General features: G+C 47.5%; 1 protein-coding gene across 1 annotated transcript in view; it reads right to left on the bottom strand.

Annotated features, from left to right (window-relative positions):
- CRACR2A (calcium release activated channel regulator 2A) overlaps positions 1–21,698 on the bottom strand; it is a 119,169-nt gene that overhangs the window by 70,229 nt on the left and 27,242 nt on the right. The window contains exon 2 of the mRNA XM_005680988.3: positions 7,731–7,981. Coding sequence (XP_005681045.2) covers positions 7,731–7,946 — 216 coding nt within the window. The 5' untranslated portion in view covers positions 7,947–7,981. The remainder of the gene's footprint in view (positions 1–7,730; positions 7,982–21,698) is intronic.

Genomic DNA, 21,698 nt, shown 5'->3' with positions numbered 1-21,698 from the left:
GGTTAATTTGCACCCTTGAAGCAAGCACCCTCTTGCACCCTAATAATCAAAACTTCCCAGTGGTGACTCCCCGAGGGAGTTCATTAGAACGCAGCTGTCCCTCTCCCTTCCTCCTGTTCCCCTGGGGACGGCTGCACAGATTTTCTTACTGTGGAAGTGACAGACAGCTGAAGACAATGCACGGAGCCGCACGAGGGGAGGCACACGCCCATCTGAACAGTCAGAAAGAGCTGGCAGCTGTGAGCGCCCATGACAGAACTTGAGAGACACTCAGCTTGATCCTCCACAGTCTTCTCGCTGATAAGCCATAAAGATTAATTTGGCAGGTACGTGCATTACGGAAGACGGTGATGGATCACAATGTGGGGAGGCAGGATGGTGTGGGAGCCGTTTAGAATCATTGAATTAAATATGAATGGGTTTTTTTTTTTTAAGGAAGGGGAGTGAGACTGTGTGTGCAGGTTCTGGAAGTGCATCTGGCAAGCAAAGAGCAAAATCTCTAGCTTATCAACAATCCATAAACCAGCTGTGCCGAAGCCAAAGGCAGAGGATACGGGGCGAGGAGGGGGATCAGTCTGGCAAGTGGGAAGTCCATTAACTTCTTCTGAAGCTAAAGGCATCCCACTGGAGGCAGGCTGAAAACCAAGATTCCAGTCCTTTCCTTGTGATAATCTGCCTCTCTCCCACTCTTAGCCTGAATGTGATATCTAAAGTGTGGTCTCGGGCTTCCCTGGTGGTCCGGTGGTTAAAAATCCATCTGCCGATGCAGGGGACATGGGTTCGATCCCTAGTCCAGGAGGATCTCACATGCTGTGGGGCAAGTAAGCCTGTGTATCACAACTACTGAGCCCTCACTTTAGAGCCCACATGCCCTAGAGCCCAAGCTCCACAACAAAAGAGGCCAGCAAAATGAGAAGGCCACACACCGCAGCTAGAGAGTAGCCCCTACTCGCCGCAACTAGAGGAAGCCTGCTCACAGCAACGAAGACCACCACAGCCACAAATAAATAAAAATGCAAAAGATAATAAAATGTGGTCTCCGTGCTGGACCCAGAAATGGGCTGAAAGGAATTTCAGAGTCAGTGGGACCCTCAAATTGCCTCTAACCACTGACAGGTGGGTACCCTTGCTCTTGTTAGCATCACCCAGGAAAAGCTAGGTCGCACCCCATCTCTGGCACCACTTCTGAATCCAACAGCACTTCTGAGCACAAGTCCTTCCCATGACAGAACCCCACGCCTTGTCTCCATCTCAATCCAGCTTCCTCCTCCTGCTGTCACTGAAACTGAGGGGCGGGAGGATGACAATCTTAACACCCTCCGAGTCATCCTCAGTCTTCACATCCCGGCAGAGCGACACCAAGGGCTTCACCAGCCTCCTCAGCAAACTGCCTACACTAGATCTCTTCACCCCTCTTCGTGGGCCCTACTTGCAAAATCCTTTAGCCTTAATAACCATAATTACCTCTTATTTATCTTTTGTCTCTGGGCCTGCAGAGCTGTGTAAAACCAACTTATTCTGCTCTTGTCCCCTGGGTACCTAGCGCTGTCTGCATTTTTAACTAAGGGAGCCCAGCCAAATGGAGAGGGACGCGATGATTCATTCCATGGTGCTGATAACCCGTGAAGCTCGGAGATTTGCCTGAAGTCACAGTGGAGGCCAGCCTGGGATAAAAAAGTGATTTCTCCTTCAGGGCCTCTGCTGTGGGCTACTGGTTCTCTGGGAACCCCTTCCTTAATTCCCTTGTCTCGTTTCTATCCCACCCCTGCCACCAAAATCTGCCCGGCCAGTACCGCCCATACCAGCCTTCCAGAATCTTGCTTCATGGGTAGGGCCTGTGTCCCTTCAGCTCCACTTGGACGGGCAGGCAGAGGATGGAGGGAGTTGGGGAGGAGGCAGGGTCACCCTCCTTACTCAGCCCACAGCCCAACCAGCTCTTCACAAGTCCACGCTCCCCAAACCCTGGCCTCCCTCCACCGCCTCCCAGTTAACCCTCAATCCCTGCCTCTTGGCATCACTTCCCCAGGAAGGCTTGGCAGCCCCCAGCTTAGGAGAGACCCAGACTCCCTGAAACACGTTGCACTCATTCACAAGTCTCACCTCACTTTGTACTTCACATCCTGATGGATGTGATTAGTGGATAAATGTCTGCTCCTCTGGCCTGGAAGCTCTGGGAAGAGGGGCCCCACTCACGTTTGCTTACTACTGCGCCCCCAGGATCTGGCCCAGTGTTGACAACCCAGGGGTATGCACCTCGTTCACTTATAGAATGAGCGAATCAATAAACAAGTGACTACGAGTGATCTCAGGCCGTTCTGAACTCCTATTCACGGAGCTCTGGTCGACACCCCACCCACTCCAGATCCTGACCAGCCCCCCGGGAATGCTCAGCAAGGTCTTATAAACTAGGCCTTAGAACAGGAGCCTAGGCCCTAGAACAGCCGTGCTGAGGGGGGCAGGCTCCCAGGGGCAGGGACAAATGCTGTCTCCTGCTGCAGCCCAGCAGGACAGAGCCTCTGTCTCCCAGGCCGACAGCCCCTAACGTGTCTCTTGCAGCGTAAAACTAAGGTTTGCATAGCTTCAAATGCACATAAGGGAAACACTCACTAAAGAGAAGACCAACAAAATGAAGTCAACTTTGCAAAGAGAATAACAATAGCACATGAACAATGTTCTGTGATCTCATTTTAAAAGAATAAAACTGAGTGTATGTACACAGAAAAAAAAAAGTTTCAGAAGGACACATACCAGCCCTGCACACTGGTTTTTCCCCGGAGGGTGGCACTTGGAGGGAGGGGTGGAAATCGTACCTTTATTTTCCTCCTGTCTATAATGTGCTTCTTAAAATGATGAAGTGAGTTTTACTTTCATAAAAAAGGATAAAACCACAAGGGGTCCACCTTTACAGCCAGATTGAAGTCTTCCTCTTCTCCCACAGTCTCCTGTTCAGACTTCTGTCCCTATGTTTGAGTCCAGCCACAACCAATGTCTCCAGAACAGGACTGTGAGGTCTGGAGGTGGGCTCTACCTTGATTCTGCCTGGTGCTTTGAGGTGCTTGGTCCAGGCTGATGACTGGCTTTAGACAGGTGTCTCAACCTCTGCACTACTGACATTTCAGGATGGAGAATTCTTTGTTGGGGAGAGAGCTGCTCTGGGTCTTACAGGACACTCAGCAGCATCCCTGGACAACGCTTTGTAGACACCAGCAGCATCTCCCTCTCCAGTCACTCCGGTCAAGAATGTCCCCAGGGCTTCCTCGCTGGCTCAGTGGTGAAGAATCCACCTGCCCATGCAGGAGACGTGGGTTTGATCCCTGATCCTAGACGATTCCACGTGCTCAGGAGCAGCTAAGCCCCTGAGCCACGACTGCTGAGCACGTGCTCTAGAGCCTGGGCGCTGCCACTGCTGAGCCTGAGCGTGCAACCCCCGTAGCCCACACGCCCTGGAACCGGAGAACAGCAACAAGAGAAGTCGCCACAATGAGAAGCCCGCACACCGGAACCAGGCAGAAGCCCCCGCTCGCCGCACCTGGAGAAAGGCCCGCTCAGCAACAAAGACCTGGCACAGCCAAACATAAATAAACTAATAAACAGAATTTAAAAAAAGAGAACGTCCCTAGGCGTGGCCAAAGTCTTCTAAGAAGCATAACCGCGTTTGCTCCCACAGACTGGACACAAGCGAGATCAATGCCTGTTGGAGATGACCAGAGGGGACACTCTCCAGCAGAAATGTCCCTTCTTGACCTTGGAGGCAGAACAGACGACACTCACCTGACCTCCCAGTGTGACAGTGCAGCCACTGTGGAAACTGGCTAGGGCGCCTCCAAACACCACACATAGAATCGCCTGAGATCCAGCAATCCCGCTTTGGGGTACACACCCCAAAGAACTGAGAGCAAGGCCGCCAAGTGTATTCGTACATCCCTGATCACAGCAGCATGGTTCACAGGCAAGGGTGTGAAGCAACAGAAGTGCCCAGTGACGGTCAAATGGATAAACAAAATATGATAAATAGGTACAACGGAATCTTACACAGCCCTGAAAAGAGAGGAGATTCTGATAAGTGCTGCCACGTGGCATCTTGAAGACATTCTGCTCAGTGAAATACAGCAGTCACCCCAGGATGGACACTATATGATTCCACTTACATGAAGTCCCCAGAGGAGCCGTGTCCATAGAGACATAAGGCGGGATAGTCCTGGGGGCTAGGTGAGGGGGATGAGGAGGTAGGCTTTAATGGCGACAGTTCCTATTTTTCAAAATAAGAAGAGTTCTGGAGCTGAGTGGGAATGATGATTACACAACAACCTGAATGTATTGAAAAGCACTGAAATAGCCACTTAGAAATGGTTAAGAGACTTTTAGTGGATTTATCAGCTGGCGCTAGTGGTAAAGAACCCACCGGCCAGTGCAGGAGCGTAAGAGTCAAGGTTTTGATCTCTGAGTCAGGAAGAGCCCCTGGAGGAGGACGTGGCAACCCAGTCCAGTATTCTTGCCTGGAGAATCCCATGGACAGAGGAGCCTGGTGGGCTACAGTCCATGGGGTCGCACAGAGTCGGACACGACTCAAGTGAGTTAGCAGGCACACACCAGCACACACAATTTTAAAGCATCACAACGTGGAGGACACTAGGGATTAAGAATCAGGGTATAAGTAAGTTTCCCACCACCACGAACACACACACACACACACACACACAGTGAGCATTTATAGGGAGATTTCAGGTCCCAGCTCGGGGCTAAGTGCTCTGCATGAACAAGGGTGTCTGACTCTCTTCTAGCACTGGGAGGGGGGGTAGTTATAAATAATTCACACATGAGCAACTACAGCTTATAGGGGTTCAGAGACTCACACAAATGCACACTGCCAGTAAGCTGCAGATTCAGAATTAAAAGTGGTCAATTTTCCGTAAAATTCTTTAAGAGTCTCCTTGCTACCCTAATTGAGGAGTCATCCAGCTTCTCCTGTAAGAGTTGGATGGTGCCTCTTTGAGGCTTTGTGCACCTCTGTGACAGCTTCTAAAAGTCTGAGCTGTAACTTGGAATCTGCTGCAGAGGGTATGCAAAGAGCCAGCAGGGGTCCAGTAATACTGCGCTCACAGAAATGGGGAGCGGCCGGGTTTGGCTGGTTGGCCGGCTGTGGGTGGTTCTTTATAGCTTGGCTAACCCAGGAACCGCAGGTGGTGTCGGGAGGCGTGCGCTTGGCACTGGTGACGTCATCAAACTGCTCTCAGCTGCTCAGTCTCTCAGTCTGCCCGGCTGTGCGACCCCAGGGACTGCAGCCCTCCAGGCTCCTCTGTCCATGGGATTCTCCAGACAAGAACACTGGAGTGGGTTGCCATGCCCTCCCCAGGGGATCTTCCCAACCCAGGGACTGAACCCGCATCACCTGTGACTCCTACACTGGCAGGCAGTTTCTTTACTACGAGTGCCACCTGAGAAGCCCACAGACTTCTCTAAAAAAATGGGGAAATGGGGTTTATGAGGCTGCAGACTGCCCATCCAGTTCCCGCTCTCTCTCCCAGCTGGAGGGGTCCTTTCAACCCCTTCTCCAGCCTGGCCCTTCAGTGTCCCTCAGCCTCTCACTCGGGACCCTCCAGCCCATGACTCTGCTTCCATAAGGGACCCCTCCCTGCAAAGCAGTCTTCACCCCAGCTGTCTCAGGAATGATCCCCAAGGGACACACAGTGGGGCTCCTTGTGGAGGAGGGTGTGAGGTGTGGCGGGGACACGGGCAGGGCTGAAGACCCTCACATCCCTGCCGAAACCCTGTGCACCCACGCAGATCAGGGTCCAGGGGCAGGATGTCTGCCCCTGGAGCCTGAGCTCAGGGCAACCAGCCATCCCTGAGACCGGCTCCTTTCTACCTGTTGTCCTGCCCTGCTGGGCCAGCTGGCTGCCCACCGCTGCTCTGAGCACCTGTCAGACATCTGGAGCCCGTCTCACCTGCTGCAAGTGGGCCTCCTGTCATTACTCAGGAGAAAGAGCAGGAGCACTGGGGCAGCAGCCTACCACAGCATCGGCTGTACCCCAGTACAAAATAAAAAGACGGGGGGAGAGAAGAAAACCTGCCCATCTTGGGTCTTCATCCCCTTAACACCGCTGTGTGTCCCCCACCTAAAATGCACTTGACAGATAAGTGAGGGCTGGTAGGGGTGGGGGAGATGCTGTCAGAGTTCCAGCAGAACCTATGCTTCCTCTAGTCTTGTGCGGGTGAAACCACGACTGCAGCATGAGAGACTGCAGGAAGATGCTCGGAAGAACTTTTACATTAGTGGCAGGAAGGCTCCAGACCAGGGGTGGGCAAACCACGCCCCCGCCCTGTAAGTGGGACCCAGCGCCTGTTTTCCTATGGCCACTGAGCTAAGAATGACTTCTACATTTTTTAATGGTTGAAAACATCATCAAAAGGATAATATTTAGTGACACATGAAAATGACATACAATGTTCATTTCAGTATTGGTAAATAGAGTTGTCTGGGGGCGGGCCACACTGTCTGTGGCTGCTGGTGCTGATGTAAGCAAGCAGGACCCTCTGGGGCCTTCCCAGGACAGACCCCTCCCCAGCATCCTCTGCTTTAGATCCTCTCCGAAGGCTACCCACTCCAGTATTCTTACGTGGAAAATCCCACAGACAAGGAGCCTGGCGGGCTACAGACCATGGGGTCGCAGGGTCAGACATGACTGAAGTGACTTAGCACGAAAGACCTAGATAATTGTATCTGAAGCACATTGCCTGAGTTGTTCTACAGATGATAAAAACCACCACCAAATGGAAGACGTCATATACCTGATGATCATGAGTACATAGCCCCCGGGCTTCCTGGAGCCCGAGGGTTGATCACCTGAACCCCTGTGATAGCGCTCTGATCTCTCACCATCAGCCAATCAAGAATTGTGCACAAACTGATCACAGACCCTGGAACTCTCCCTCCCAAACCTGGCCTTTAAAGATGCTTTGCTGAAACCCCTCAGGGAGCTTGAAGGTCCTGGGCTCCTTGCCTGACCCGGTAATAAATGCTACATTTCCTTTCCCACAACCCAGCATGGATAGATAGCTTTATGGCGCATGGGACAGTGGATCCGAGTTTGGTTTAGTAACCCGGCCACAGAGCTGAGAGTCACAGCACCTCGTGGGAGTGGCTTGAGCACAACTCAGAGCTGTGCTGCAAGGCAACAAGTCAGTGCCTTTCCACCTGTGTTCCAGAAGGTTCTTCTACATGTCTTCAAGAAACTTATATTGCAATCACTATTTTCCACAATCCTAGGGAGTTACTGAGTCAGAGAAAACAGCTCCCAAGTCAGACAGCAAGTATAGACCAGAAAAAGAGAGCACCCAGGAGATCTGGCTCCCAGAAGAGTCTGGCTCGATGTCTCCTTCCAGGACAGAGTTAACAGCATCTTTTCTGTTAAAGGGCTTCCCTGGTGGCTGAGACAGTAAAGAATCCGCCTGCAATTCAGGAGACCTGGGATTGATCCTTGGGTTGGGAAGATCCCCTGGAGAAGGAAATGGCAACCCACTCCAGTATTTTTGCCTGGGAAATTCCATGGAGAGAGGAGCCCGGCGGGCTACAGTCCAAGAGGTGGCAAAGAGTCAGACATGACTGAGCAACTAACGCTTTCACTTTCTGTTAAAGACGTCACATCCCAAGAGACAGGTCCCAACCCAAGAGAGGGAGACCCAGGCCCTTGGCATTCCCGGTGAGCAGGCCCAGCCCAGGGCCCCCTTACCTGCATATCTGCCCGGGCGATGAAGCCCTTGCCCTCAGTGTCACAGGTCTGAAAGAATTCCTGTGCCCTCCTCAGCATGGCCAGCTGAGCTGGTGCCAGCTCCTGAGTCCCCTCGCACGGCAGGTCATCCAGGGAGCCCAGGCAGGTCCTTCTCCCCTGGTGCCCCCGGCCAGATCCCTGGGGTCTGGAGACCATTCTCTCATCAATGGTGGCCATCCGGATCTGTCAGTTTCTTCGAGTCTCTTCAGAACCTGAAGATGGAAGATGAGAGAGAGGCATGGTGAGGATGGAAGGAGGCTGGAGAAGGATGTGGGGGTTGGTGAGAGGGAAGCAGAGAACCAATTACCAGTGTGCCTGTATCTCTCTTAATTATCATGAGCCCAGAACAAGGGAAATGCACCATGATCACTAACAGATCAGCCGGCCCATCCAAGTAAGCAGAGAAGATTGGTGGGGGGGGTGGCGGGGGATAGATGTTTCCAGATTGAAAGGAGGTGGCCAGAGAATTGAATCAACAAATTGAATCAACAAATGTTGTTGATGTAAATCAACAACAAAAGTGCAGATCCTGATAGATCAGTTATCATTTCTGCAGTGTTCCTCTGGAGGCAGGCACCATACCAAGATCCCTCTACACATTTCCCCACCCTCGAATGGAGGGATTTCAGTCATGGTGACCAGCCGTAGAGGAAGATATCTGGGGTTGGGTCTTCCCTGGTAGCTCAGATGGTAAAGAATCTGCCTGCAATGCAGGAGACCTGGGTTCAATCCCTGGGCTGGGAAGATCCCCTAGAGGAGGGCATGGCAACCCCCTCCAGTATTCTTGCCTGGAAAATCCTATCAGTTCTATCAGTTTTTGGTCTATGCTTTTGGCATCTGTTATTAGGTACGTTTGTGTTTAGATTACTTTATTCTATTGATGAATCTTGCCTGGAGGATCCCACAGACAGAGGAGCCTGGCGGGCTATCATCCATGGGTTGCGGAGTCGGACACGACTGAAGCCACGTAGCATGCATGCATTGCTGAAAGAATTTTCAGTTCATGGCCCAAGAAGAAGAAACCTAGGTGGAGCCTGGAAACGCAGTTATGTGTGTGTTCAGTTGCTCAGTCGTGTCCGACTCTTTGCGACCCCATGGATGACAGCCCGCCAGGCTCCTCTGTCCATTGGATTCTCCAGGCAAGATTCATCAATAGGATAAAGTGATCTAAACACAAATGTACCTAATAACAGATGCCAAAAGCAAATGCACAGAATAAGAATGGGTAGAAATTCAAAGAGAACTAGACAAATCCACAACCACATTCAGATTTCAATATCCCTCTATTGATAATGAAAAAACAAGGAGACAGAAATCAGAAAGGATACAGAAGACTTGAACCAAACTGTCAACTATTTTGACCTAATTGACATTAATAGAAAAATCTACCCAACAAAATCTGAACACACTTTTAAGTGTAACATGGAACATTTACCAAGACAGTCCGTATTCCAGTCCACAAAACAAGATTCAACAAATTTAAAAGGATTCAGTTAAACACAGTATGTACTCTGACCACACTGGAATTACATTAGAACAGCAACAGAAAGACCTCTAGAAAATTGCCAAATATGTGGAAACTACATAATGTTCTTCTGAAACCCATGGCTCAAAGGAGAAATGTAAAGGGGATTTGAGAAGCATTTTGAACTAAATGAAACTGCTGCTGCTGCTAAGTCGCTTCAGTCGTGTCCGACTCTGTGCGACCCCATAGACGGCAGCCCACCAGGCTCCCCCGTCCCTGGGATTCTCCAGGCAAGAACGCTGGAGTGGGTTGCCATTTCCTTCTCCAATGCATGAAAGCTCAATATATCAAATTTTGTAGGATATTGCTAAAGCAGTACGCAGGGAAAGATTTATAGCACGAAACACATGTAAAAGCAAAGAAGAAAGGTCTTGGTCCAGCAGCCTCACCTTCTACCACTAGAAACTAGAAAAAGAAGAGCAAATTAAACCCCAAGTAAGGAGAAGAAATAACAATCAGAGCAGAAATCAATGAAATAGAAAAGCAATAGAGAAAAACAATGGAGAAAAATCAATGAAACTAAAAGCTAGTACTTTAAGAAGATCAAATAAAGAGAGAAGATACTATATCACAGTATCAGGAATTTGAGATGACACCATTACACATTCTACAGACATTAAAAGCATAATAAGGGAAAATTATGAGCAAGTTTGTGCCAATAAGTTTATCAATTTAGATGAGATGGAGAAGTTCCTTGAAATATCACACTAAATATCAAAGCTCACTCAAGGAAAAATAGGTAACACAAATAATACTTTATCTATTTAAAAATTTGAACTGTCAGTTTAAAATCTTCCTATAGGAAAACTCTAGGCCCAGGTGGCTACGCTGATGAAGTCTACCAAATACTGAAAGAGAAATTAATAGCAATTCTATTCAAACTCTTATGGAAGATTAAAGGATAGGAAATACTTTCTAACATATTCTATGAGGCAAGGATCACCCTGACACTCAAACTAGATAAAAACATTAAAAGAAAAGAAAAACAGGCCAAAAACCTTCATGAACATAGATGCAAGAATTCTTTAGGAAATTATAGCAGATTGAACCCAACACTGTATAAAAAGAATGATACATTCTGATTAAGTGGGGTTTTATCCCAGGAGTACAAGAATGGCTTAACACTTGAAAATTAACACCCTAATTCACCACATCAACAAATTTAAAAAGACAAACTGTTTGATCATCTGAATAGATGCAGAGCAAGCATTTGACAAAATCTAACACCAACTTCTGGCAAAAACTCTCAGCAAACTAGAAATAGGAAGGAGTTTTCCCAATCTAAAAATGGGTATCTACAAAAAAAAAAAAAAAGTGACAGTTAAAATTATACTTGGTGTAAAACCAAATACTTTTGCCCTATGATCAAGAAAAAGACAAGAATGTTGTCTTACCACTTCTATCCAACATTGTTGTTAGCATCTCGCCAGTTTGATGAGACAAGAAAAGAAATAAAAAACACCCAGATTGGAAAGCAGGAAGTAAAATTATCTTTATTCCCAGACAGCTTGAGTGTCTAGTAGGAAATCTGATGAAATTCACAAAAAGCTGCTCGAACTAACATGTGACTTTGACACGTTTAAAGGATACACACTGTCTATACGAAAATCAATTGTGCTTCTGTATGTCAGCAACAAAAAGCTGAGATTGAAATAAAAATATCATTTACAGTAGCATCAAAAATATGAAATGCTTATGGATATATCTGAGAAAAAATATGTAATACTCATAGATAGAGAGCTACAAAATATCGGTGAGAGAATTTAAAGAAGACCAAAACCCAGTGGAAAGAGTGGAATGTTCACGAACTGAAAGACTCAGTCCTGTTAAGATGTTATTTCTCCCCTAAATTCGTCCATAGATTCATCTCAATCCCAATCAAAATCCCAGCGGGGTTTGTAGAAACTGACAACCTGATCTAAAATTCATGTGAAAATGCAAAGGACCTAGAAGAGCCAAAACAACTTCAAAAAAAAAGAAAACAAAGTTGCAAGAACACTACCGGATTTCAAGACATTCTGAGTCTGCAGTCATGAAGACAGTGTAATATTGGTATAAAGACAGAAAAGTAAATAGATAAATGAAACAGAACAGAAGAGCCAGAAATAGACCTGTATATAGAACTAATTTTTTTGCAAAAGCAGTTCAGCAGAGGAAGTATAATCCTTTTAGCAAATGGTACTGGAATAATCGGATATCCATTTGCAAAAAGGAATTTCAGTTCATACCTTATCCCATATACTAAGATTTACTCAAAACGGGTCATAGAACTAAATGGAAAATCTAAAAATATTAAACTTCAAGAAGAAAACATCTTTGTGACCTTGGCTTAAAGTCAAATATTTCTTAGGTACAGTAGCAATAGCATAATCCATTTAAAAGAAACCCTGATAAATTGGACTTTATACAAATTTCAAATTTCTGCTCTTTGAAAGATACCATTTAAGCTCCACAGAGAAAAATACTTGCAAATCATGTATCTGATAGAGAATTTTGATCCAGAATATATAAAGAACCCTCAGAACTTATTAATCAAAAAATAAACAACTCAATTTTTGAATGGACAAACATTTGAACAGGCACTTCATCAAATAAGATATATTGATATCAAATAATTGCATAAAAATGTTCAACATTATTAGCCATAAGGGAAATGCAATTTAACACCACAATAAAAGGCCACTATACACTTACTAGAATGTCTGAAACAAAAAAGATTGACCAAGTCTTGGTACAGATATGGGGTGATCAGATGGAATACTCAAATGCTGCTGGTGAGAATGTACACAAATGTACAACTCCTTTGGAAGACATTCTGTGGTTTCCTAAAAGAGTCAAACAAACTTCTACCATCCTAAATATTTACTAACAGAATAAAAGCATATGTCTGTACAAAGGCTTGTCCATGAAGGTTCATAGAAGCTTTATTTGTAGCAGCCAAAAACAGTCAAAACGTTCATCGGCATGTGAGTGGGTAAAACTGCAATATAAACCCACAATGGGATGCTACTCAGCTTTGAAAGGAGAGGACTGTTGTTCCAATGAACAAACTGTATTGAATTTCAATCACATGAGTGAAAGAAGTTGGACAAAAATAGTGCACCCTATTTGATTCCATTTATATAAAATTATGAAAAAGGATGACTAATCTAAGTGATAGGAAAGAGATAAGGGAGGGTGGGAGAAGGTGAAAAGCTGGAATGGCAAATGGGCAAGAGGAACCTTTCGGCGGTGTAGATGTGTTCGAAATCTTACTTGCTGTGGTGGTTTCCTGGAGATACACATATACATATAGACACTCGTGCACATATATACATACATGTATATACACACATGGGCTTCCCTGGTGGCTCCGTGGTAAAGAACCTGCCTGCAATGCAGGAGACATGGGTTCAGTTCCTAGGTCTGGAAGATCCCCTGGAAGAGGAAATGGCAAACCACTCTAGTATTCCTGCCTGGAGAATCCCATGGACAGAGGAGCTTGGTGGGCTACAGTCCATGTGGTCCCAAAGAGTCGGACACAGCTGAGTGACAGAACAATTGTATGTCAATAGTTCAATAGATCTACTTAAAATATATATATAGGCCAGCCAGCCCCTTCTCATGCTTCCCAGAACTTGCAAATCTTGCACCACCTGCTGTGTTTATTCCCAGGATCCTGACTCCTCCTTTGACCTTCAACTCTGGCAAGCCAGAAATGCCTGAAAATTCAGCAGTTTCCCTGGGAAAACCCTCAGTCACATAGTGTGGGAACTAAATGAACATGGGAAGGAGGGGAGCAAGGCAGGGTTCCTTCTGCAGACTCTTGCCCCAGTCGGATGCGTGAGCTCACCTCCTTTCTCCTCTGACCTGGCCAGCAGTCTTCCCATAGTACCTGTGGGGTTTCCAAGGGGAAGAGAAGACAAAGCCACAGAAAAGCTTCTGCTTTCATTTCCAAATAGAATGGAAGCCCTGCGCTGGGCTGGGCCATCTCACATTTGGAGGAAGCCTGGTGATGCTCTGGCCCGGGACTGAACACAGCTTTCTGCCTCCAAGATGCTTCAGGCCACCAGACAGTAACTCCGTAAGAGGGAAGAGGTATGTGTTAGTTGCTCAGTCTTGTCCAACTCTACATGACGCCATGGACCATAGCCCTCCGGGCCCTTCTGTCCCTGGGGTTTTCTAGACAAGAATATTGGAGTAGGTTACATTCCCTTCTCCAGAAGATTTTCCTGACCCAGGGATCAAACCTGGGGCTCCCCCACTACAGGCAGAGTCTTAACTGTCTGAGACACCAGAGAAGCCTCCATAAGAGGGAAAGTGGTGGGATATGGCCCAAAAGCAATGGACAAAGGGTGTCACCATCACAAAGGGAAGAGAGAGCCTGCTCTTATCTGCCTTTTTCCGTCAGAGCTGGCAGACGGCCATTTTTCCTCCAGAATGGCTCCATAAAAGCCTTCATACACGGATGGAAATTATCCAGCTCTCTTATATTTCCAGAAGTATCTCCCAGACTTCCAAAGTGATTCACAGCTCCGTAATGGCTATAATCAGAACATTCACAGACAAAGCCTAAATCCTCTCTGAAGGCTCTGAGCCCCTTCCCTGTTACTCTGGGCTCCTCAGAAATGGAGCAGGCTGGTACCCCCTCTCCACCATGCCAGAGGCAGACTTCAGAGTCACTCTGACCTTCCTTGAAGCTCTCCTGCCGCAGGTAGGACTAAGAGTCCCACAGCATCGTCAGTATCTGATCAGATCCTATTAATCACCCAGGCTCCAGTGGAGGAATATTCTGTATGCAGCAGTGATCCAGTACTCTTGCCTGGAGAATCCTGTGGACAGTGGAGCCTGGCTGGCTACAGCCCATGGGATCTCAGGGGTCAGGCACGAATTAGTGACTAAACCTCCACCACCACCGCCCACTTGTCAATGACTAACTAACTTCATGTTGCCAGCATCACAGGAAGGCAGATGGGCCAGTCGTGTCAAGCTGTGGGGGTGCCGGAGGGCCGCTGAGCAAAAGGCAGCTGCAGCCAGAGAGGCTGTGAAAAGCTCAGGGGGCCTGGTTTTTACCCGCCCCTGGGAGGGAGCAAGTGAGGGAATAATTTAGGAGGCATCAGACGGGAGGTGTGTCAGTTTCCTAGGGCCATTTTGCAAGAGAGGACCCAAAACTGAGTGGCTTAAACAACAGGAACATATTCTCTCATGTTCTGAGGGCCAATCCTGAGGCTAGAAGCCCAAATCCCGAGTGTCTCAGAGTGGGCTGTGCTCCCTTTTGATAGAGACAAAGCTGGTGATGAAACAATTAATCTCACTAGGGGATTGTAAGTAGAAAAAAATATGAGCAACCCCTGTAAGTTAATGATCTCTCAAGAAAGCAGGTTTGCTTAACCACAAAACCAAGCAGGCTTGCTTAGCAACAAAACCACGCGGCAGAAGACAAGCCTCCAAACAATAAAACAATGGCGGCACGAGCCCCACGTCCTGCCCAGTGAGCTCGGTAAGTTAATAACCCCTAGGACATGCTCTCTGCACACATTTGGTGGAAAGTCACTCATTGTACAGAGACCTGGAACAATATTTTTCAAGTCCTGGCTTGACCACGTCAGGACAAGAAAACTCCCCTTCCCAACCTAGAGGAGAAGTTGATGGAAGTGTGATGGCTACTCAAGGATGAGGAAGAAAGTGGCCTTTTTCCCCCTCCCTATTTTTCCTTTGATTATAAAACTATAGCTCACTAAGTTCTTGGGTGAGGTACTCTCCCACCCATCCGCTTATAAGCTGCACAAGTGTCCTGTTCTAGTAAGTCCCTTCTCATCTATAAATTTACTTCTTGCTGAATTCTTTCCACCTAGAGACATGTACAGCTGTGAGAGCTGGACCATAAAGAAGGTGGGGTGCTCAAGAATTGATTCTTCAAACTGTGATGCTAGTGAAGACTCTTGAGAGTCCCTTGGACAGCAAGGAGATCAAACCAGTCCATCCTAAAGGAGATCAGTCCTGAATATTCATTGGAAGGAATGATGCTAGAGCTGAAGCTCCAATACTCTGACCACCAGATACGAAGAGCTGACTCATTGGAAAAGACCCTGATGGTGGGAAAGATTGAGGGCAAGAGGATAAGGGGGCAGCAGAGGATGAGATGGTTGGATGGCATCATTGATTCAATGGACATGAGTCTGATTAAACTCCAGGAAATAGTGAAGGACAGGGAAGCCTGGTGTGCTGCAGTCCATGGGGTCCCAAAGAGTCAGACATGACTTATCAACTGAACAAGAGACATAAAGGACCAGAGTTCTTCAGAGCACCCCGAAATACCACCTAGCAGTTTCACTCTGAGACTCCAGGCAAGACTTTCCTGCCTTTTCCCAGCTGGCGGCCAGCCTGGAGTCCTTGTCTCTCGGCTGTATCTCTCCTCTGATCTCTGCCCCCATCACCACAAGGCCTCTCCCTTCCACATCTGCTCCTATCATCTTTCTATCTTACGTAACCAGTCATGTTGATTAAGGGCCCGCCCTAATGACTTCATTTCAACTTCACTAATTGCCCTTACAATCACCCTACTTCCAAATGGCTCAGCAGTTAAAAAAAAAAAAAAATATATATATATATATATATATATGCCTACTATATATATATATATGCCTGCAATATATATATATATGCCTGCAATGAAGGAGATACAGCTTCAATCCCTGGGTTAGAAAGATCCCCTGGAGGAAGATATGGCAACCCACTCCAGTGTTCTTGACTGGGAAACCCCATGGATAGAGGAGTCTGGTGGGCTACAGTCCATGGGGCCACACAAAGAGTCAGACATGACTGAGCGACTTAACACACACACAGGCTACTTTGAAATCAGGTCACAGTCCAGGGTCCTGGGGGTTAAGACTTCAATGTGTCTTTGGGGACACTCAAGTCCTAAGAGGTGGTGTCTTAGAAATCCTGAGACAGGGATGTGGGTGAAAGGGGCTAGTTTGTGATGGATGGAGTAGAAAGGGAGGGCAGCCTGTGAGAGGCGCTTCTCCAGCCAACTATGGGCGGGATGGTGGGGGGGATGCCAAGGGCTACTGGAGCCTCCCAGGAACTTGGGGATAGACCACAGGTCTCAGTGATCCAACCCCAGGCCAAGGAAATGGATTCCTTGTATGTCAACCCCTCTCAATCATGGGGAGCTGCCCCTGAGGATGTCAGCCGCCAGCACTCCAGGGGCCATGTGTGGTGGCTCTAGAGAAAATCCCCCAAAGGGGCAGCTAGAAGTGGCCAGAGGACTTGGAAATGGTCAGCACTATCCCTTCCATGAAGTGGGCAGGGCACCAACAACATCTGAAACTTAGAACATGGGGGAAGGGGAGTCTCCAGGCCATCCATCTGCAATTCAGACGGGTCCAACCTCAGTTTCCCTATCTGTAAGACACAGGTGACAGTACTTACTTCCCATGAGGACCAGGCAACGTAAAAACACGCAAAACACTTGGGAATGATGATGGGCACACAGTAAGTGGTTGGTAAGTGTGAATGAACTCTTGCGATCATTTCTAGAGCATTTTCAGTATTATTCTTTCTAGTTCGAAAATCTGAGTGAGATGACTCCTTGGAAGGTGATACGGTAATCCAAGATGTATAAACTCCTAATGATGCTAATTATCCTTTTCAGTTGCAAAAGAACTTTCCCTTCCACCATCCATCTCCATCATGTGAAGCTGTCAGAATCGGCTGTCCTTACCCCCTTTCATTAATGAGCATCTCAGTCTCCGAGAGATGGCCTGCATGACCTGTCTGGGGCCATCAAGCCAAGCTGAAACTCAAACTTACCACCCCTGAGAGTAAGAGAAGACCACACCAGCAACCTGGGGCTCTGTTTGTTTTCTAGGACTCAGCAAAGGGCAGTTTTCAGGTCTTTCTCCCTCCCGTGGGAATCCTTCACAGTCTGCTCCAGCTCTCAGCATTGGACATGCCTCCAGGGCCCAACTCTAATGCCTCCTCCTCTGAGAAGTCTTCCCTGACCACCTGGTCTGGATTGCCTTGGCCTCTGAGTACTTACTCTTTCTTACTCTTTTTTAGAACACACTGCTTGGTCCAGTTGGCTAGATTTTCAAGTGTACATAATATGTCTAATTTATTCCACAAAGACAAACGCCCTATTAATAAATCTTAGTAGGTATGGAATTGACATATGATCATTTAAATGAACACATGCCCAGCCTGGTACTTTGCATATGACAGGTGTTCAGTAATTGTGTGTTGGCTTCCTAACTGGCCCTGGAGAGTGAGGGCTGAGAAGGATAAGTATTGGTAGTATGTGTGTGTGTGTGTGTGTGTGTGTATGTATTCAGTTGCTAAGTCGTGTCTGACTCTTTGTGACCCCATGGACTGTAGCCCACCAGGCTATAGTACTCCTGCCTGGGAAATCCACCATTGGATGGATTACTGGAGTGGGAATACTGGAGTGGGTTGCCATTTCCTTCTCCAGTGGATCTTCCCAGCGCAGGGATCAGACCCTCATCTCTTGCATTGGCAGGCAGGTTCTTTACCACTGAGCCACCAGGGAGGCCCAAGTATTGGTGGTACAAGGAGAAATATCTATCTGGTCTTTGTGCCTGGTTTCTGGTGCAGAGCTCCCAAAACCCTTAGAATTTCCTGCGCGAAAGAAGAGTCTTTTGTTATTTATGATGAGCCCCTTTCAACCACACCTTAGTTCAAGCTAAGGAGTGACTTTAGGTGGGTGGCTTTGGGTGGGTTTCAGGATGGGGACTGGTGGCCAGATGAACCAACCGTGTGATTAGAAGTGTCAACTGGAAAAAAAAAAATGCATGGCCTAAAAGTTGAGAACTATATTTTATACAAGGAGACTGCTAAAGAATCCAGCCCTGGAAAACAGCCTCTCAGATCACTCTGTCTCAAAGGGGCAAGGGAGGACTCAGGGTACACAGGAGTTCTTACTGAAAAAATTAAACTTACAGTCAAAGATTAAAAGATTACTGCTAATCACACACAGACACACAAACCCCAGACATTTTAAGTTAATGAATTTAGCCCTTTTCTACTGTCTGAGAAGATGCAAGAGATGGGCTCATTGAAATTATCACTTTGATATGCCTCTTAACTATCTAGGGCCAGTATCCTGGTTTTTCTCCATCCTGAATCCCCTCAGGGTGCACCACAGGGAGCCGCTGCTGTGGCTGATGACTTGAGGGTTGCAATATGGTTGTTAACTGAAATGGCAGGTGACATTTTTTATTCACAGTGGGTTGGAATCTCAACCCCATCCCACACCTCCAGGAAGGAGAGAGAGGCTGGAGCTTGACTTAGTCACTCGTGGCTAATGATTTAATCAATTCTGCCAACATAAAGAAGCCCCAGCAGATGGGGTTCGGGGGGACCTGGAGGATCCTAGGATCTTTCCCTTACCCTGGGCATCTCTTCCATCTGACTGCTCCCCAGTTGTATCCTTTGTAACAAAGGGTGATAAGTAAGGCACTTCCTGAATTCTGTGCGCCCTTCTAGAGAGTTAATGAAATTGAGGAGGGGACTTGAAAATTTGTGGTGAGTCAGACATATGAGGGCGTATGCTCAGGCCCCCCACAGTGGCCACTCTCTTGCTCGCTGTACATACCCTTCTCAACCAGCCCCTGGTTGAGACTGAATCCTCACTGTAACTGAGACTGGTCACAGCCATACCGACTCACAGGACTGACCTTCCCTCTTGCTGTCGCTGTCGTTCAGTCGCTAATTCCTAATTCTATGTGACCCTAGGGACTGCAGCATGCCAGCCTCCCATCCTTCACTATTCCCAGAATCTGCTCAAACTCAAGTCCATTGAGTCGGTGATGCTACCTAACCATCTCATCCTCCGCCGCCCCTTCTCCTTTGCCTTCAGTCTTTCCCGGTGCCAGGGTCTTTTCCATCACTAATTGCCCCCTGCACTTCTCCAGTAGCATACTGGACACCTTTCAACTCAGGCGGCTCATCTTCTGGTATCATATATTTTTGCCTTTTCATACTCTTCATGGGGTTCTTGCGGCAAGAATACGGGACTGGTTTGCCATTCCCGCCTCTAGTGGACCATGTTTTGTCAGAACTCTCCACTATGATTCATCTGTCTTGAGTGGGGCTTCATTGTCAATTCAATTCTCAGACTAACGCAGACCCCACAGGGTAAGGGCTCACAAGCCCTCAGAATTGAATTGACAATCCAAGGACACACATTTGGTGTTGGAAATAAGTGTTAGAAAAAAAGATACCATAATATTTCACAGCTGGTTCTCTGGGGAGGGTGGGGGAGAGCCTCAATTTGCAGCTTCTGCTTGTTGCTATGGTGTCAATCTTCCCACCACGGGTGATGTCAACCCACCAACCATCAGCTCTCACAAAGAAGGGAAAATGGTGAGGCTACTGTTTCTGCCCAGGGTCTCCTGAGAGGGTGATCTGTGAGTCCCCACTGTCTACCCAGGTGACAATGGCTGATGACTCTGTAGACTGTATTCGCAACCTGAGACTTAAAGGTCAGGGTATGTTTAAGATCTCCCTTCAGTTCTGTCCCTCCGTCATCTCCGACTCTTTGCAACCCCGTGGACTGCAGCACACCAGGCTTCCCTGTCCACCACCAACTCCTGGAGCTTGCTCAAACTCATGTCCATTGAGTTGGTGATGCCATCCAACCATCTCATCCTCTGTCATCCCCTTCTCCTCCCACCTTCAGTCTTTCCCAGCATCCAGCTCTTTTCAAATGAGTCAGCTCTTCACATTAGGTGGCCAAAATATTGGAGTTTCAGCTTCAGCATCAGTCCTTCCAAAGAATATTCAGGACTGATTTCCTTTAGGATGAACTCTCAAGAGTCTTCTCCAACACCACAGTTCAAAAGCATCAATTCTTTGGCGCTCAGCTTTCTTTATAGTCCAACTCTCACATCGTACATGACTACTGGAAAAACCATAGCTTTGACTAGATGGACCTTTGTTGGCAAAATAATGTCTCTGCATTTTAATATGCTGTCTAGGTTGGTCCTAACTTTTCTTCCAAGGAGCAAGCGTCTTTTCATTTCCTGGCTGCAATCACCATCTGCAGTGATTTTGGAGCCCCAAAAATAAAGTCTGTTACTGTTTCCATTGTTTCCCCATCTGTTTGCCATGAAGTGATGGGACCAGATGTCAGGTCCCATTAGTTTTCTGAATGTTGAGTTTTAAGCCAACTTTTTCACTCTCCTCTTTCACCTTCATCAAGAGGCTCTTTAGGTCTTCTTCACTTTCTGCCATAAGGATGGTGTCATCTGCATATCTGAGGTTATTGATATTTCTCCCGGCAATCTTGATTCCAGCTTGGGCTTCACCCAGTCCAGCATTTCTCATGATGTACTCTGCATATAAGTTAAATCCACCTTAGCACCTGGGAAAATGTGTTTTTCCCAAGCTTCAGTCTCACAGGTGGCCTGCCCATCATTTATGCCTGTGCCCCCTCCTTGCCCCACAGCCCTGGGCAGACCCTCTGGCGGGACCGGAACATAGATGAACAAAGATGGCGCTTCCTCACCACCCACTGCTCAAGATTAAAACATTTAGCTCAGGAGACAGGCTAGTCTGGAAAGGAGAGTTTCCCTGTTGCATATCAGATTATTCTTTGCTTCTTCAACACACAGTATCAGGGGGCTTCAGACAGTCACCCCACCTTCTACAGTAGGCTCTTACTGCAGAGGTAAGAATGCCAGGTCCAAGGCCACAAACAGGTTACTCAGCCTCTCTGAGTCCCTCTGTCCTCACCTGTACAATGAGGGCACGAGTAGCACCTATGGGTGTCAGCTCCTGTTACTATTCTTATCACTCTGTTGTTGTCGTTTAGTTGCTCCGTTGTGTCTGACTCTTGTGACCCCATGGACTGTAGCCCACCAGGCTCCTCTGTCCATTGGATTCCCAGGCAAGAATACTGGAGTGGGTTGCCATTTCCTTCTCCGGGGATCTTCCTGGCCGAGGGATCGAACCCACATCTCCTGCACTGGCAGGCTGATTCTTTACCACTGTGCCACCAGGGAAGCCCGTTCTTATCATGAAGAAACCCAAATTGGCTTCCTCCACCCCCAATACAATTCTAACAAATAAACTCATAGACAAAAAACAAACAATAACAACAACAAAAAACAACAAACCCCCCTCAGAAAAGACACAGTCAAGAAGCGCAGAAATCTACCACTGAAGGCCCAGCGGGAGAGGATCTTATGACGTGACCTCACCCTCCCAGGCCACTGGGAAGGACACCTGCCCCACCAGCCCGTTTATAGGGGCAGGTTTACGGGAATACCTTTGAGAGGGCGACTCACCACTCTGGCTGCTGTGCCTTACGCAACTGCTACACCGCACCTCCTCTTCCCTCGAATTAGGTCCGATTTCCTTTTCCACCTCAAGGGAGACAGGGAACAGCTGTCTCTACCATT

This window comes from Capra hircus, chromosome 5 (assembly GCF_001704415.2).
Source record: "Capra hircus breed San Clemente chromosome 5, ASM170441v1, whole genome shotgun sequence".
Classification (NCBI taxonomy): Eukaryota; Metazoa; Chordata; class Mammalia; order Artiodactyla; family Bovidae; genus Capra; species Capra hircus.
This window is presented reverse-complemented; position numbering and strand designations above follow the sequence as displayed.